The sequence below is a fragment of the Gekko japonicus genome, unplaced genomic scaffold, assembly GCF_001447785.1.
Source record: "Gekko japonicus isolate JY-2015 unplaced genomic scaffold, Gekko_japonicus_V1.1 scaffold1319, whole genome shotgun sequence".
Lineage (NCBI taxonomy): Eukaryota > Metazoa > Chordata > Lepidosauria > Squamata > Gekkonidae > Gekko > Gekko japonicus.
In genome coordinates, this window is record NW_015160251.1 from 95,424 (window position 1) to 111,179 (window position 15,756).

The window sequence follows — 15,756 nt, forward strand, 5'->3', positions numbered from 1 at the left end:
TTTTTCCGGCCAATTGTCCACCAGTGGCCGGATTCTGATTGGTCATCTGACTACTGCTATAGTTATGCGGTATTTTAAGATATTTTATGATATTTTATGTGTAAATTGTTATTTTGATATTGTTCTTATTGTTTAACTGCTGGACACCGCCCTGTGCCCATCAGGGGAGGACGGTATATAAATCTAATAAACCTAATGAAATAAATAAACAGAGAGTTGGCTGGTATGGCAGCCGGGTGTGACAGTTGCGGTCTGGCCCCTTTCCACCTCCTGGGGGAGCGGGGAGCAGGTCAGGCCTTCCGCGGCCCAGTTCCAGCTCCCGCCTGGAGCTCCTCCCACTATTTCCTGCCTCACTGCCAGGGAGGAGGTTTTGACGTCGCGGACAGGATGTTCCACAGCCTGGGCAGCACCTGGGACTCCGCTTCGAGGCAGAACATGACCGACGTGAGAGAACTCACCCCCGAATTCTTTTACCTGCCGGAATTCTTGACAAACTGCAACCAGGTTGCATTCGGTACGTGTGATCTTTTTTCTTGAGAAAAATTTCAGACCAACAAAAATGTGATTTCCAAGGGTCCAAAATTTCCAAATGTTCTGGGGGGGGGACGACAAAATTATTGATCTTTAACTTCCTTTAAAATCTTCTTTTCCTGCTTGTTTGCAGTCTAATCTGGTGAAGCTTTGGTTCCCCCCCACCACCACCACCAAGTTTTCTAAAGCTCCGGCTTCTGTATGGGATTCCAGCTAGTCAGGGATCATATGGTTTCAGGTACCATATAGCTGAGCCAGTTTGGTGTAGTGGTTAAGTGTATGGACTCTAATCTGGGAGAACCGGGTTTGATTCCCCACTCCTCCACTCCTCCACTTGGACCTGCTGATGTGACCTTGGGTCATTCACAAGTTCTGGCACAGCTGTCCTTGAAAAAGAGCAGTTTCTGTCAGAGCTCTCTCAGCCCCACCCGCCTCATAGGGTGTCTGTGGTGGGGAGGGGAAGGGAAAGGAGTTTGTAAGCCGCTCTGAGACACCTTCAGGTAGTGAAGGGCGGGGTATAAATCTAATCTATTCTTCTTCTTCTTCTTATGGTATTTGGCTATGAGATGATACAGAAGCAGCCGAAGGAGCATCAGAAGGTGCATTAGATGGCTGTTGGAATGAAAGTAACCTGGTGACTGGCGGCAACCCCAGGCTCAAGCCAGTTTGGTGTAGTGGTTAAGTGCGCGGACTCTAATCTGGGAGAACCGGGTTTGATTCCCCACTCTTCCACTTGCACCTGCTGATGTGACCTTGGGTCAGTCACAAGCTCTGGCACAGCTGTCCTTGAAAAAGAGCCGTTTCTGCCAGAGCTCTCTCAGCCCCACCCACCTCACAGGGTGTCTGTTGTGGGGAGGGGAAGGGAGAGGAGTTTGCAAGCCGCTCTGAGACACCAAGTGAAGGGCCAGGGGTATAAATCCAATCTCTTCTCTTCACGGGGATGGGGGGGTGGGGTGGGCAGGCAGGGAAGAGATTGTGCCGGCAAACTCACTTCTCCGGGCAGCATGTGTCCCCTTGCGGACGGAGCTCTGTGAGAGCAGAGGCAGGAGGGAAATTGTGTCCAGCATCCATATCCTCAAAGCAGATAAGACTTAAACCGTATCCAGAGGAGAGAATCAGAACGTGCATTCAAGACGCTTTGCGAATGCTGAGCAGCTAGATGGTTTCCTTGCTCTGACTTGTAAATACACAGAGCTGTTGTTAAGAAGGCCGCTGTGGAAGATCTGCATCAACACACACACATCTTAATTACCTGAAGTTACACTGAGCTAATTTGTGATGATTCTGTGCAAGACTTGGCTTTGTTATCAGAAGCTTTAAGAAATCGTCATTGACAAATTGCAGGCGAGTCCCCTCTCGCCGCTTGTTCCTCGGTTTTAAATGAAATCGAGGCTTTGCGCTTGGCTTTAAATGGAAGTAGGGCTAGTCTAGTCAGTAGGGTTAGGCTTTAAATGGAAGCAGGGTCGGCCCTGGTCAGTACCCAGATGGGAGACTCCCAAGGAAGCCGAGGGTTGCTAAGCAGAGGCAGGAGATGGCCGACCACCTCTGCGCCTCTCTGGCCTTAAAAACCTTACCAGGGTAGCTCTACGTCAGCTGTGACTAGACTGCACTTTAGACCAGCCCAGGACTGGCCCTGCACCCTGTTGAGGCTGCTATACTTTGGGGGGGGGGGATGTCAGATGGCTCCCCTGGGGCCATGACTCCGGGAGAACAGCTGCTGAGAAGACTCTGAGGATTGCCAGCTCAGGGGCAGGCCAGCTGCAACAAGACTGCCGCAAGCTTTGGGGCTCAGGTGACTCTGGCCTTCAGGGAGGTCTCTCGTGTCCTCAGAGTCTGACCCGAACTGGAGGCAAGCTGTTCGTGCCCCAAATGAGGTGCAGGATTCATTGTTCACCCTTTGCCTTTTCTCCTTTGCAGGAAGCTTGCAAGACGGGACCCTGCTGGGGGACGTTCAGCTCCCGCCCTGGGCCGGAGGAAGCCCTCACAGGTTCATTAGCTTAAACAGGCAGGTCAGTCCAAGGTGTGAAAGGCGGGCTGCGTGAAGGCGGGAGGGTCGGCCTCTCTGTCAAAGTTGTGTTGCCGGATTTTCTTTTTGGGGGAGAAGGGGCTAATTGCCCCCCCTTTCCTCTTCCCTTGTTTTGTGGCTGTTTACGGCCTCTCCTTTCTTCCATCCTATCCCCACCCAATTCCCAGTCCCCACCTCTTTGCCACTGGTTAGCTAACCGCCAAGGGGGAGCATTTACCGCAAAAAAAAATATGGAAGAATGCCTGACATTTTAGCGACATCCCCAATGTGACTTCCAGCGCTTTGTTTTTTGGGCAAAACTCTATGGTAGAAGCGAATTCTACCATAGAATGTTAGTCCAAGAACCAGAGCACCACCCCAACATGCCCACGTCACTTCTGGGTCACACTGGAAGTCACGTCAGGGCCATCGCTGAAACATCAGGTGAGACTCCCTGCTCCCCGCAAGCCCACCACCTCGCTGCCCAGGGGGACCTGGCCCCCCACCCCACCCCACAACAGCTTGTCTTTCTGTCATTTCAGTCTCATTCATCAAGAGGTCCAAGCCAATCAGTCAGCTGCCCGGCAGTGCCTCAATCATCCTAGGGAGAAAAGCTAAAAAGAAAAAGAAGAGAAGGAAGGCCTTGTTTACTGACAGGAAGTTCCGACCACAGAGTCCCTTGTGACTCCTTGCATGCCCCTCCCTTTGGTCCCAGCTTCCACCTGCTGATCAGATGAGCGGTGGCGGGCAACAGGCACAGTGGCCCGGATCTCTCCGGCCATAAGTGGGCAAATGGGAGCCCTCGTCACCAGGGATCATGGGCCGGAAATGGCGATGTGTTGTACAATTTAGCAGAGTAAAAGGCAGTGAGGCAGCACACACATGCAAATTAGCTAAAAGAAAGATCCAGGTGGTCAGCTGTGTTGGTCTGAAGCGGTAGAACAAATCTAGAATACAGTCAAGCACCTTGAAGACCAACAAAGGTTCATTCAAGGTCTGAGCTTTCGTGTGCAAGGCGCACTTTATCAAATACAGTGGAAGTACATCCCTTCCAATGTATCTTTCGATCTTTTGATTTATCTTTCGATTTATTAATCGCTCAATCCTGCAGAGCTGCTGGCTCTGAGCGATTTACGGTTACACATATTCACACGGGACTAACAATGATTCATAGGGGGTAAAGGAGGACAACATATAAATCTTTTAAGTCACAGACGTTTGCAGCCGATGGGTTTTTTGTTCAGCTGTAGGCTTAGATGTGTTCCAGACGGCATTCACTCAGCTTGGCTTGATGATGTCAGCTTTTTCCAGGACGGCTTCGAGTCGCAGCGCTGCACTGCCACCAGCTGGCTGGATCAGCCCATCGCAGGCTTCTTGATGCCGAGGAGATCTTTCTAGGCTTCCGAGCTGGACATTCCGTTTCGCCAGCTAACACCTCCACCCACAGGGGGGGTTTAGTGTGCCCACCCTCTCTAAGGAGTGGTACCATTTTATCTACTCACCGAAGCTTTCGAACCACTGGGTGGACGGCGGGCTAGGGACAAGGCTGGTAGCTCACACCAGCACGGGCTAGAACTGACAGCAGTTCTGTTCAGTTCAGATGTTCAGATGTTACTGTAACCAGAGGATGTACACAAAAGCTCGTACCTTGAATAAAACTTTGTTGGTCTTAAAGATACCACTGGTCTCTAAATTTGTTCTACAGCTAAAAGAAAGTTTACTAAGAAATTAGGAAGGGTTACATAAGTGGATAAAAACAATAAAACAATCTAGCTGACTAGCTACATCTTCCTAGCTACTGTCTTCTCCATGATGGATTCTTGTATCTGACCTTAGAACAAAGGGAGAAAGAAGAGACCCCCCCCAAAAAAAATGCATATGTGCACAATATCAGGTAACATCACCAAACTATTGACTAGCCAATCACCAGGCTAAAGGTGACTTCATTATGAATAAGACCCCCTTCTCTACCGCAGGAAATACATGCATGTGAGTTTACTGGTCCTAAACTAACCAACTAAGAATTAGCATACACAGACAAACAGGTTAACTCTTTCGTGACCTCAGGGAGAGAACTTGCTGCAAATATCCCAACATGATGTCAGAGCATTACAATGACAACCAGATTTGTTATTTGTTGACATCACCAACAGCAAATAAAACTTTGTTCAGAGTGAGGGGCAGTCGGGGGTGAGATGCAAAATGGGCCTGCCCATTTTTGGCACAGTCCTTGTTCAAGTACATGCATGGAAGCAAGCAAGATCTTTGGCCCTTCTTGTGTGTGCTTCCAAATGAGCAGACTCTCCTGAAAGAAAGCAGGCAGCTTTTCTCCCCCCTCCCATAATACTAGAACTGGGGTCATCCGCTGAAGCTACAGGGTGGGGGGGGGGTTCAGGACAGACACAAGGAAGTACTTCTTCATACAGCACACAGTTAAACTGTGGAACTCGCTGCCACAGGATGTGGCGATGGCCACCAAGGTGGAAGGCTTTAGAAGGGAGTGGGCAAGTTCATGGAGAATGGGGCTGTCAATGGCTGCTCCCTCCAGCCCCAGAGGTAGAGTGCTGCCCTCTTTGTATCAGCTGCTGGGGAACACCTAGGGCGGGGAGGGTGTTTTTGCAGACTCAATGTTCTCTCTAAGCTGTGGAGTCTTGTGAGCAAAAATTCTACTTTGTGAGCTACTGGCACTAAAGTTGTGAGCAAGCGACTTGGCTGCTGCCTAACTTAGTTGGCTCTGGAGCCATCCTTCCTGAGTGAAGACAAAAATGTGTGAGCTGGAGGCTAAAAAACTGTGAGCTAGCTCACAGTCACTCAGCTTAGAGGGAACACTGGTTGCAGTCATCCTCCTTGTGCGCTGAGACAGAAGATCGGCCAATGCTGGACTCGATGGGCCTTTGCTCTGATGCAGCAGCACTCTGCTTATAGTCTTGCACTCAATACCCCTACGGCCAGCAACCCGGGGACACTGTCATTGCAGCTGATACTCCAAACTCTCAGTGTTCAGCTGTTCTCTGGTTCCAGTTAGCCTGTCTCTTCAGCAGCCATCCAGCACAGCTGAAGAGATGATCCCACCCCCTTTTGTGTCCGTCTGGGAGTCTGTCCAAGAGGCCAAAGGCGGGGAGGGCAGAGCAGCTAAGAGGAGAACTCCGAACCAACGATGCCCATTGGGTTACAGGCACTGGAGAGCGATTATGTTAGCACCCACCTCCATCACTGGATAGATCTCATCTTCGGTCACAAGCAGCACGGCCCAGCAGCTGTGAAGGCGGTCAATGTCTTCCACCCGTATTTCTACGGTGACCAGGTGCGCCTGGACAGCATCAGTGACCCTCTCACCAAAAACACCATCTTGGGATTCGGCAGCAACTTTGGACAAATCCCAAAGCAGGTACAGTGCAGAGTGGGGGCTGGGGGTGGGGGGTGAGCTGCTTCTAGAATCGCCGAGGGCTGCTCGGGATTTGGTGTTGTAGAACTGGCTGGGCAGCTGACAGTCAGTAGCAAGGAAGTTAGACTAGTTGCCCGTCAGGTACTGGTCTCTGTGTGAAGTTCTTCTGCCGAAATTAAAACCCTGCAGACTCCAGACTGCCTCTCCCTGAACGGGCCCCTTCACCTGTTGAATGCATCCAGAGGAGTCCTGTGTGTGTGCCATCTTCCATAGAGGTTAGAACTGCCATGGAGCAGATCGTGGCCTCCTTGGTGGTGGCCCTGAGGCTCGGAACCGCTTCCTGTAAGAGGCCAAGCTAGCCTGTTGAAAGAAATGTAGGACTTCTGTATTGGTTTGTACTATTTATGTGTTGGGGGAATGGAGTCTGGAGCCTGTCGCTGTGCTGCCGTATAGTTATGCTGTGTGTGCTGGAATGGAGGTTTAATATTTTTTAATATTATACTGTTTTAATATTTGGTTTAATGCTTCATTAATCGTAATTACTGTCTGGGGTTTTGTTGTTGCTGTTTGGTGTCGTGGTTAAGTGTGCGGACTCTGATCTGGGAGAACCGGGTTTGATTCCCCACTCCTCCACATGCAGTTGCTGGGCTTCTGGTGTGACCTTGGGTCAGTCACAAGTTCTTTCAGAGCTGTTCTCTCAAGAGCAGTTCTTGAGAGAGCTCTCTCAGCCCCACTTACCTCACAGGATGTCTGTTGTGGGGAGGAGGGGAAAGGAGACTGTAAGCTGCTCTGAGACTCCAAGTGAAGGGTGGGGTATAAATCCAGTCTCTTCTACTTCTGAATGAAGGAGAAACCATGATTTTAAAGACATCTATACCTGTGGCTCTAAGTAAACCCAGAAGTGACATCACTCCTCTTTAAAAGAAAACTTCTGACCATTCCTAGAAATTCCCCAGCAGTGATGTCACACCATCAGCTCAACAGCCGTTTTTTAAAATTTTCTCACTGGCTAAGACTTCCAAAAAGGTTGTCATCCTCCAGGTGGGGCCTGGAGATCTCCTGGAATTGCAGCTGGTCTCCAGACCTTGTTTACTGGGGAAAACCTGGAAGTGACATCATGCCTTTCTAGAACTGTCAGAAGTTTTCTTTTAAAGAGGTGTGATGTAACTTCTGAGTTTACTTCTTCTGGAGAAAAAGGGCTGCTTTGGAGGGCGGACTGAATGCCATTCTCTCCCACTGAGGCTCCTGTCCTCCCCACACCCCACCTTTCCCAAAGCGCCACCCCCAAATCTCCAGGAACTTCCCAACCCAACGCTGGCAGTCCTAACTTCCTGGCAGGCATCATTTTGGAGAACACAGAAAGACTGGGCATCATGTGTCCTTAGGACTGAGACATTGTCCGAAAGAGCACCTCCAGTACTGTCAGTGTTGTTGCGTTAGGGTTTGTTTTGTTTTTTGCTGTTGTTCCTTCTTTGCAGCTCTTTTCCAAACCGCACCCGGCCCGCAGTGCCCTGGGGAAGCATCCGGTGGGCAGAGACGGCCTCCACTTCTCTGTCCCTGCCGGCCTGTTGCCTCCGTCCCTCAGCAGCCTCCATAACTTGAAGTTCTCGTCAGTTCCTGTCCGAGGTAGGCACGGTCTGGCTGCTTGAGTGCAAGGAGAGCCCCAGATGATCGGCCCTCTGGAGCCCGCTCTGGACTTTGCTGTGCCACTGCCTGCTAGGCTCAGGTAGAGATGTGAAGGCCCGGGAAAAAAAACGGAAAAATTCAGGGAAAAAACGTTTTTTTCCCGTTTTTTTCCTGAAGCCTTTTTGTTTTTTTCCGAAAAATTGGAAAAATTGAAAAAAGAAAAGAAAAGAACAAAAATTGATTATGGAAAGTATTATTTTAACATGATGAATAAAATATTTTAAGACAAGGTGTTCAAATATTTTCCAAATCATTTCTAAAATATATACGTATGGTATCAGAGTGATCTAATTTCTGTGCACTGAGGACAAGCAAGTCCTAGGTTACCAACTGAACTCTCCAATGCAAGAACAAGATGCATTTCTTCCTTTAGGAGGTGCTACTGTCAGAAGAAAATAAAAAAGTTTCAGTTTTGTTTTTGCATGTGGGTGGATATTCTGTTTGTAATAATTGTTCGGATACACTATATTTTTAATATGCTAGTTGTGATAATTTCATGTCAAGTAAAAATGTCCATAGTCATATTTTATGTTCCTAAAGTAACAGAATGACTTTCAATCTAGAAAAGACAAAAGAAATGCTAATGTAGCATTTTTTTCATTTTTTCTGAAAATTTCCGTTTTCTCTTGGGAAAAAATAGAAGAAACCTGGTTTTTTTCCCGAGCTTCAAAATTTCCAGAAATTTTACATCTCTAGGCTCAGGGCTCCCCCGGGGGAAGGAGTCGCGAGAAGTGCTGGAGGGGGGCCCTGGCTGGCAGTAGTGGCCCTCCTGGCCAGTCTTGGCCGCCCCTTGACCCAAGGCAGGAGTGCTCGGAGGACCTGGCTTCAGACATTCCCGAGGCTCAGCCAAAGATTTCCTGGTAGCTCAGTTTGTCCCTTTGCAAAGGACGAGTCAAAAAAGCCAGAGAAGGGGTCGCAGTGTGCAGATACCTGCCAACAGACCAAAAACCACTGCGGTAAAATTAACAATGACACATTTAATAATTCTATAAGCATCAATTTGTGAAGCTATTAAACTTACAATATGGGGGGGGAAATTCAGGCACAGGCAAAGCAAAGTCCAACGTAATCATATCCTGTCCTCCAAGCACACCGGTTTTTACACTCATTTCACCAATCTTCCTTGGCAAAGAACAGCTGTCAAGGCCTTGCAAAAGCAAAAAGAGATAAGAGTCATCTTCCTTTTTCCTCCGCAGACACACCTCCGGGACCTGTGGGTCAAATCGTGTGCACTGACAAGGGGGTTTTGGCTGTGGAGAAGAACAAAATGTTGCTCCCTCCACTGTGGAACAAAGTGTTTTGTTGGGGGTTTGATGACTTCACCTGCTGTCTGGCAGGCTATGGATCAGACAAGGTAATTGCAGAGATTTCTGATGCAGTCAGGGACTTCCTAAATCACTCTCTTGGACTACTTGAGTGATTGGAGGAAGGAATCAGGGGGGAAATGTGGCCTGAACCATCTGACAGGCTGTGTTTTGAAGTCTGGGGTTGGTCCCTTGGGTACAAAAAGTTAATTTATGATACAGAGTCTCCAGGGTCTCAGGCAGAGGTCTTTCACATCACCTACTGCCTGGTCCTTTTGACTGGAGACGCTGGGGATTGGACATGGGACCCTCTACGTGCCAGGCAGGTATTCTACCACTGAGCCACGGCCCCACCAACCCTAAGCAGCAGGGTTTGTTTCGTAGAAAAAGAGCTAGGGGAACTCATTAGCATAATTCATTAGCATATGCCACACCCCCTGACATCATAAGGCCCGGCGGTGGACCTGCAAGGCCGGCGGGAGTGCGAGGAAGCCCCACCAAGGCCCTCCCTGGCCCCAGGCAGGCAGGGGTGGGGAGAGGCAGGGAGGAAGCAACTTACCCTCCCTCTTCTCCTGCCTCCTCCTGGTTGATTGAGGGCCGGAGGCGGGGCGGCCGGAAGCAGGGGGCGGGGCTTCGTCATGTGCCCCACCCCCCCACACCTCACCTGGGGGAACTGCGATCCCCTGTGATCCCCCCCGAATCGACCTCTGCTAAGCAGAAGGGATGTCACAGTTTGCAGTTGGGAAGACATCTGTGTCCTGCACACACGGCTGTGAGAATGGGATTCACTTTCCAATCTGGTCTCAGCTCACTCTGGAGAATCCTGAGCGTAAGGAAGATAAACCTCCCTTCGCTCCCGGGCTAAAGAGCTTCTAGTTCAGGCTTTACACTCAACTTGGGGGAATGACTCTCACCAACAGTAACCAAGGGATTGCTTGGCTACAGGACGAGGCTCTTAAGTGCATTTGGAAGAAGCACCGAGACCCGCATTACAGTGAAATCCAAAGGAGTTCTATTGAGGGGAAGGATTCATATGCTCAGAGAGTCACAGCAACATCAGGCCTAGAAGAGCAGTCACAAGCAGTGTTCCCTCTAAGCTGAGTGAGTGTGAGCTAGCTCACAGGTTTTTAGCCTCCAGCTCACATATTTTTGTCTTAGCTCAGGAAGGGAGGGCTCCAGAGCAAACTGATTTATGCAGCAGCCTGCATATTTTAAGGCTGGAGAAGGTGCAAAAAAGGAACAGATCAAGGGGTTTCTTACGGTGAAGAGGACTTCGAGTTTAGTGAAAAGGCAGCTAAGTGGAGATATGTTAAAGATACCTAAAATAATGAGAAGCATAGAAAAAACTAAAACGTGGGGTCTTTTGATTAAACTGATTGGCAATAGTTTTGAGAATGACAATAGATGGTTTCTCTTCCCTCTTCCTGTATGAAAATAATTATCTCAAGAGGAATTGATGACTTCTAGCTTAATTAGTTTATTAAAAAGGGTTAAATAAATTAATGGATATATCTGTAAATAGGTCATTAGCCGTGAGAGCTAAATGCAGTCCCGTGTTTGGAGCCTTTACCTCTGAAGAACATATGCTGAGGGGAAGCAAGTGGGGGTAGGGGAGTTGCCTCCATCTTGCTTTGCTTGTGACTGTGGACTGACAGTCCGATCCAGCATAGGCAGTTCTCGTGCTCTTCGATGTCTTTGCCTTCACATTTCATTTCTTATGACTAGCTAGGCCCAGGCCTTAGTGCTTGTGCACACGTTATATCCGTAGCAGAGATGATTATCTTAAGAGATACTGCCTCTGTGTACATGATCGAGTTCATTATTCAAACACCTTTCAGTCCTGGTGAGCTGGTTATATTTTTATTCCACCTTTGGGTTTGTTTGAAACCTCCAAGTTGAAACCTCCAACTATCAAATAATATGCCACCATGCATCAAATACTGACATAATCTGAAATAACAATAACAATACAACCTGCAGAAATGTGAGTAGAGAAGACATCAAGTCCAGACTGCAAATGGAAAACAGGAATATCTTAACTGGTTCTGAGCCTGTTCAGTTGTTATGTGTAGAAAAGTTGTTGGGTGCCTTTTTGATATGCACTGGCCTAAACTGAACCTAATGTATGAGCAAGCTTTTGGTATTTTGTGCTACTGTTGATAGCCGGTTGTGTACTCCACAGATGCCTAAGTGCTGGAATAAATAATGCCTTTGAGATGCTACTGCGAACAGCCTTACTTTGGGTTGGACTAAATGGGCATGTAAAAGCTTTTTGCCTTTTCCTGATGCAGAGCCATACGGACGCAATAACTCCAGGAGGACTTCATACAAACCAAGCACTGCAAAGCATTTAAAAGCATTACAGCTAATAATGGCAATTGGGAAGCTTTCTTGCCCAGGACAAGCCTTTTCTGTCTGTGCTTCTTAAATTCATTCTCTGTTGGAGGGGAGGCACTCTTTTCTATAGGCATCAAGTATGCACTAGTTGGAGCTGCAGTGGCTCAAGTGGTTAAGACGCTGAACTGCAGGCTGTGGAAGGTCAGTAGTTCAGCAGTTTGAGACCCGAGTGCGCCGCATGACGGAGTGAGCTCCCATCTCTAGTTCCAGCTCCTGCCAACCTAGCAGTTCGAAAGCAAGAAATTGCAAGTAGATAAATAGGTACCACTTTGGTGGGAAGGGAACAGCGTTCCGTGCGCCTCGGTGTTTAGTCACGCCGGCCACATGACCACGGAAACGTCCTCGGACAGCGCTGGCTCTTTGGCTTTGAAACGGAGATGAGCACCGCAACCCTAGAGTCGGACTCGACTGGCTTCCGAGCAAGGGAACCTTGACCTTCACCTTGAATGTTTTAATCATTAACTAGTTTGGGAAGGAGCTTCAAGGCCGGGGGGTTTCAATAGATGCAGAAAGGTAGGAAGGATGATTGAAGTTGTTCCTGGTAAGGCCAGACGTGTTCCTGGGTGCCCTTTGAAACTTTCCCCGTGACACTGGATCACATCACCTCAAATGCTCTTGGAAACCAAACCCCAGGTCTCCTCTCCCCGCTCTTTTCTTTCTGCTGCCATGGGGGAAATGACCTCACAATGTGTGTGTGCGGGGGGGACAGCGGACAGGAGTCAAATGTTCTTCTCCTGACCGTTTCCGAGGTCCAAACTCGACATGAATCTAGGTTGTGCCAAGCTTTTTCCTCAGGGAAGTTTTTTAGGAAGCGTAGCAAGTGAGATGGGAATCTGAAGTGAGCGTCCTAAGACTTCCTGTGCTTTTGCATTGGGAATGGTGTATCCCCCCCCTCCCCAGCTGCCTCCCCCATGAGGTGCAGGAAAAAAGCCGCAATAGTCTCTTCAGCAGAAGAATTGCCGGAGGGAAGCGGCGGCCTCCCTTTTCATTGATGTTCCTTATCTGCTTCGTTTATACCTCGTCTTTTCCCCCAATGGGGAATCTGTCTTACCTCGGCCGTCTTTCCTCCATTTTCTCCTCACAACCACCCTGTGAAGTGGGTAGGCCGAGCGGGTGATGGGCCTGGGGCCACCCAGCGGGCTTCCATGGCCAAGTGGGGATCCAGACCTGGGCCTCCTGGATCCTAGCCTGGCATTCTGACCTAGGGGTCCCCAACACGGCACTGGTGGGTGGTGCCCGCCGAGGGGTTTCAGAACATGGAAGGGGCTAGGTAAGCATTTGCCCAGCAGGGGGTCTGACTCAAAAAGGTTGAGGACCCCACTCCTGATTCTTTGCTCTCTCCCTGCTTGTGGAACTGGCGGCTTGCCTTTGTGAGGGGGGCGGCCATCTTGTGGCTTCCTGGTCAATGAGCGTTTTCTCCCTGGGCCGCGGCCTTGGCGTCCTCTCTGTTTCCCCCCCCCTCCCCAGGCTTTGTACGGACACCGTGGGGCTGTGACCTGCCTGGCCGCCTCCGCCTCCTACGGCGTCGTGGTGAGCGGCTCTGCCGACAGATCCGGCATCATCTGGGACTTGCACCGGCTGACACGCCTCGCCCGGCTTCCTGCCCACCCGGCCTGCCTCTCGGCTGTTGCTGTCAGTGATTCCACGGTAAGCTATTCATTTATCATCTTTTCTCCTGACACATCAGCGGGCGTTCCGTGATGACTTAATGGGGGCCCTTTCCTGCGAGAAACCGTCCTGAGACGCGACAGATTGATTTTTGCTTTTTACAGAGGCTTCTAATCGTCTCCGTAATGCTCAGAGGGGGCACTAAAAGCATCCTCCGAGGCAGAGAGGCGGAGGAGGAGGAGGAGGAGGAAGGCTGCTGGGGGCTCTTCTCTGCTCTTCCGCTTTTGGAGACTTCTGCCTTTGGGTCCAGTGTTCCCTCTAAGCTGAGTGAGTGTGAGCTAGCGCACAGTTTTTTAGCCTCTAGCTCACACATTTTCATGCTCGCTCAGGAAAGGACGGCTCCAGAGCAAACTAATTTATGCAGTAGCCAAATCGCTTGCTCTCAACTTGAATGCTAGTAGCTCACAAACTATAATTTTCGCTCACAAGACTCCACAGCTTAGAGGGAACATTGTTTGGGTTCCGCCAATGCTCCCTCTAAGCTGTGGAGTCTTGTGAGCAAAACTTCTGCTTTGTGAGCTACCGGCATTAAAGTTGTGAGCCAGCGATTTGGCGGCGGCATAAATCAGTTTGCTCCGGAGCCCCATCCTTCCTGAGCTAAGACCAAAATCTGTGAGCCGGAGGCTAAAAAACTGTGAGCTAGCTAAGCTCACACTAACTCAGCTTAGAGGGAACATTGGACTTCCAACAGCTCTCTTTCGTGGGTCTGGCATCTGTGGGGGTTCTCAGGCAAAACTCTTGCTGCAGGAGCACCCTGGAATGTCCTTCCCCCACGGTTGTCTTCTGACCCGGAGAGGGACAGCCCAGCTTCCCGGACGGTGCCCCTGCCTTCCCTCAGGCCTCTGCTCTCTGTGAGGGAACTGCTGCCCCTGCACAGCCACCCTCAGGACCAAAGATGACGTCACCCCAGTTAAATTTCTTTAAAACAGAACCACCTCCTGTTGAAACTGGAAAACCGCATTCAGACAGATGTTTGTGATCAAAGGAGCAGTGTGTGTGTGTGTGTGTTATCTTCCCCCCTCCCCTCCCCGTCCACCTTCCCAAACCAGCCCACCAAGGGGCTGTCCTTAACTGCAGGGCGATGGGCATTTTAGTGTTGGTGAAGGCGTGGTGCCCTTCAAAGCGGCCCTTTCCTCCAGAGGGGCTGATCTCTCCCGCCTGGAGATCCACTGTAATTCTAGGAGAGCTCCAGGTCCCACCGGAGGCTGGCAAACCAGGTGTGTCGCATGCGTCCTGGGGCATGAGAGGCACCTAGTTGGGTCCAAGGCTCCCTCTAAGCTGTGGAGTCCTGTGAGCAAAAAATTCTACTTTGTGAGCTGCCGGCATTAAAGTTATGAGCAAGTGATTTGGCTACTGCATAAATCAGTTTGCTCTGGAGCCATCCTTCCTGAGCTAAGCCAAAAATTGTGTGAGCTGGAGGCTAAAAAACTGTGAGCTTGCTCACACTAACTCAGCTTAGAGGGAACACTGGTTGGGCCGTGTCTTCACTACCCAAACCGAACCGAACCTCTCCGCCCCCAAGCTCTTTCCCACCTTCCACGGCACACCAGGTTTCGGTCTCTTTGCTCACCTTTTCTCCCAGTCTCCTCCGTCAGTTGCTTCGTGACTGTCTCGGTTCCACGGTTTTTCTTTCTCCGCTGTGAATGTTTGGACTCTCCTCCTCCCTTTTTCATCATCTCCTCCCAAGTCTGGCCTTGGCTTGGCATGGCCCTCTCCTGCTGTTGCCAGCCTCCCAGTGGCAGCTGAAGACACACACACACACACACACCAGGATTTCAGCTGATCTCCAGACATGGCAGTTCAGTTCCCCTGGAGAAAACAGCCGCTTTGGAGGATGGAGTCTGTGGCATCAGGGTCCATTGAAGTCCCTCCCCCCCCCAAATCCTACCCTTCCCAGGCTGGGCTCTGTAGGCCCGTGGCTACAGTGGGGCATGTTGGGGGCCCGCCCCCTTAATTAAAAGCCCTGCCCCACACATAGCAACGGCAGGAGCCTTACGGGGGGTATTTTTTAAGTGTGTGTGCGCGTGTAGGAACCTTACTTTTGAGCTGAAACCCCCCCCACACACACACACACAGGTGGGCAGAATGGAGCGGGTGCAGAGGACGGCGACGAGGATGCTCAGGGGCCTGGAGACCAAGAAGCCCCCTGAGGAAAGGCTGAGGAGCATGACTGAGGAGGGACAGGATGGCTCTCTTGAAGTATCTGAAGGGCTGTCACTTGGAGGAGGGCAGGGAGCTGTTCCTTTTGCCAGAAGGCAGAGGTCATTTCGGGGGGGATCACGGGGGATCGCAGTTCCCCCGGGTGAGGTACATGGGGGCGGGGCACATGACGAAGCCCCGCCCCCTGCTTCCGGCCGCCCCGCTTCCAGCCCTCATTCAGCCAGGAGGAGGCAGGAGAAGAGGGAAGGTAAGTTGCTTCCTCCCTGCCTCTCCCCACCCCTGCCTGCCTGGGGCCAGGGAGGGCCTTGGCGGGGCTTCCTCGCACTCCCGCCGGCCTTGCAGGTCCACCGCCGGACCTTATGATGTCAGGGGGTGTGGCATATGCTAATGAGTTATGCTAATGAGTTCCCCTAGCTCTTTTTCTAGGAAATGATCCCTGCCAGAAGAGGATGGGACTCGCAAGAATGGGTTTAAGTTAAGGGTGGGAAGGTACTGGCTGGATCTTAGGAAAAACTTTTTTTTACAGTAAGAGTAGTTCAGCAGTGGAATCGGCTGCCTGGGGAGGTGGTGAAACCCCCCCCCCCCGGGCCGTTTTCCACAGGGGGGGGGGAAACACCCCC

At 50.5% G+C, this 15,756-nt stretch overlaps 2 protein-coding genes and 1 long non-coding RNA gene across 3 annotated transcripts in view; all 3 read left to right on the forward strand.

The window, feature by feature from the left end:
- Positions 1-669, forward strand: part of LOC107112962 (WD repeat- and FYVE domain-containing protein 4-like) — a 16,791-nt gene extending 16,122 nt beyond the window's left edge. The window contains exons 4-5 of the mRNA XM_015414170.1: positions 361-514; positions 665-669. Of these exons, the coding sequence (XP_015269656.1) occupies positions 361-514; positions 665-669 (159 nt within the window). The remainder of the gene's footprint in view (positions 1-360; positions 515-664) is intronic.
- A 1,806-nt stretch (positions 670-2,475) lies between these two features.
- Positions 2,476-7,508, forward strand: LOC107113007. The gene is made up of 3 exons (XR_001482605.1): positions 2,476-2,540; positions 5,712-5,924; positions 7,400-7,508. It is a non-coding gene; the product is annotated as an uncharacterized LOC107113007 (long non-coding RNA).
- A 2,181-nt stretch (positions 7,509-9,689) lies between these two features.
- LOC107112972 (WD repeat- and FYVE domain-containing protein 4-like) overlaps positions 9,690-15,756 on the forward strand; it is an 18,348-nt gene continuing 12,281 nt past the window's right edge. The window contains exons 1-2 of the mRNA XM_015414179.1: positions 9,690-9,740; positions 12,776-12,955. Of these exons, the coding sequence (XP_015269665.1) occupies positions 9,690-9,740; positions 12,776-12,955 (231 nt within the window). The remainder of the gene's footprint in view (positions 9,741-12,775; positions 12,956-15,756) is intronic.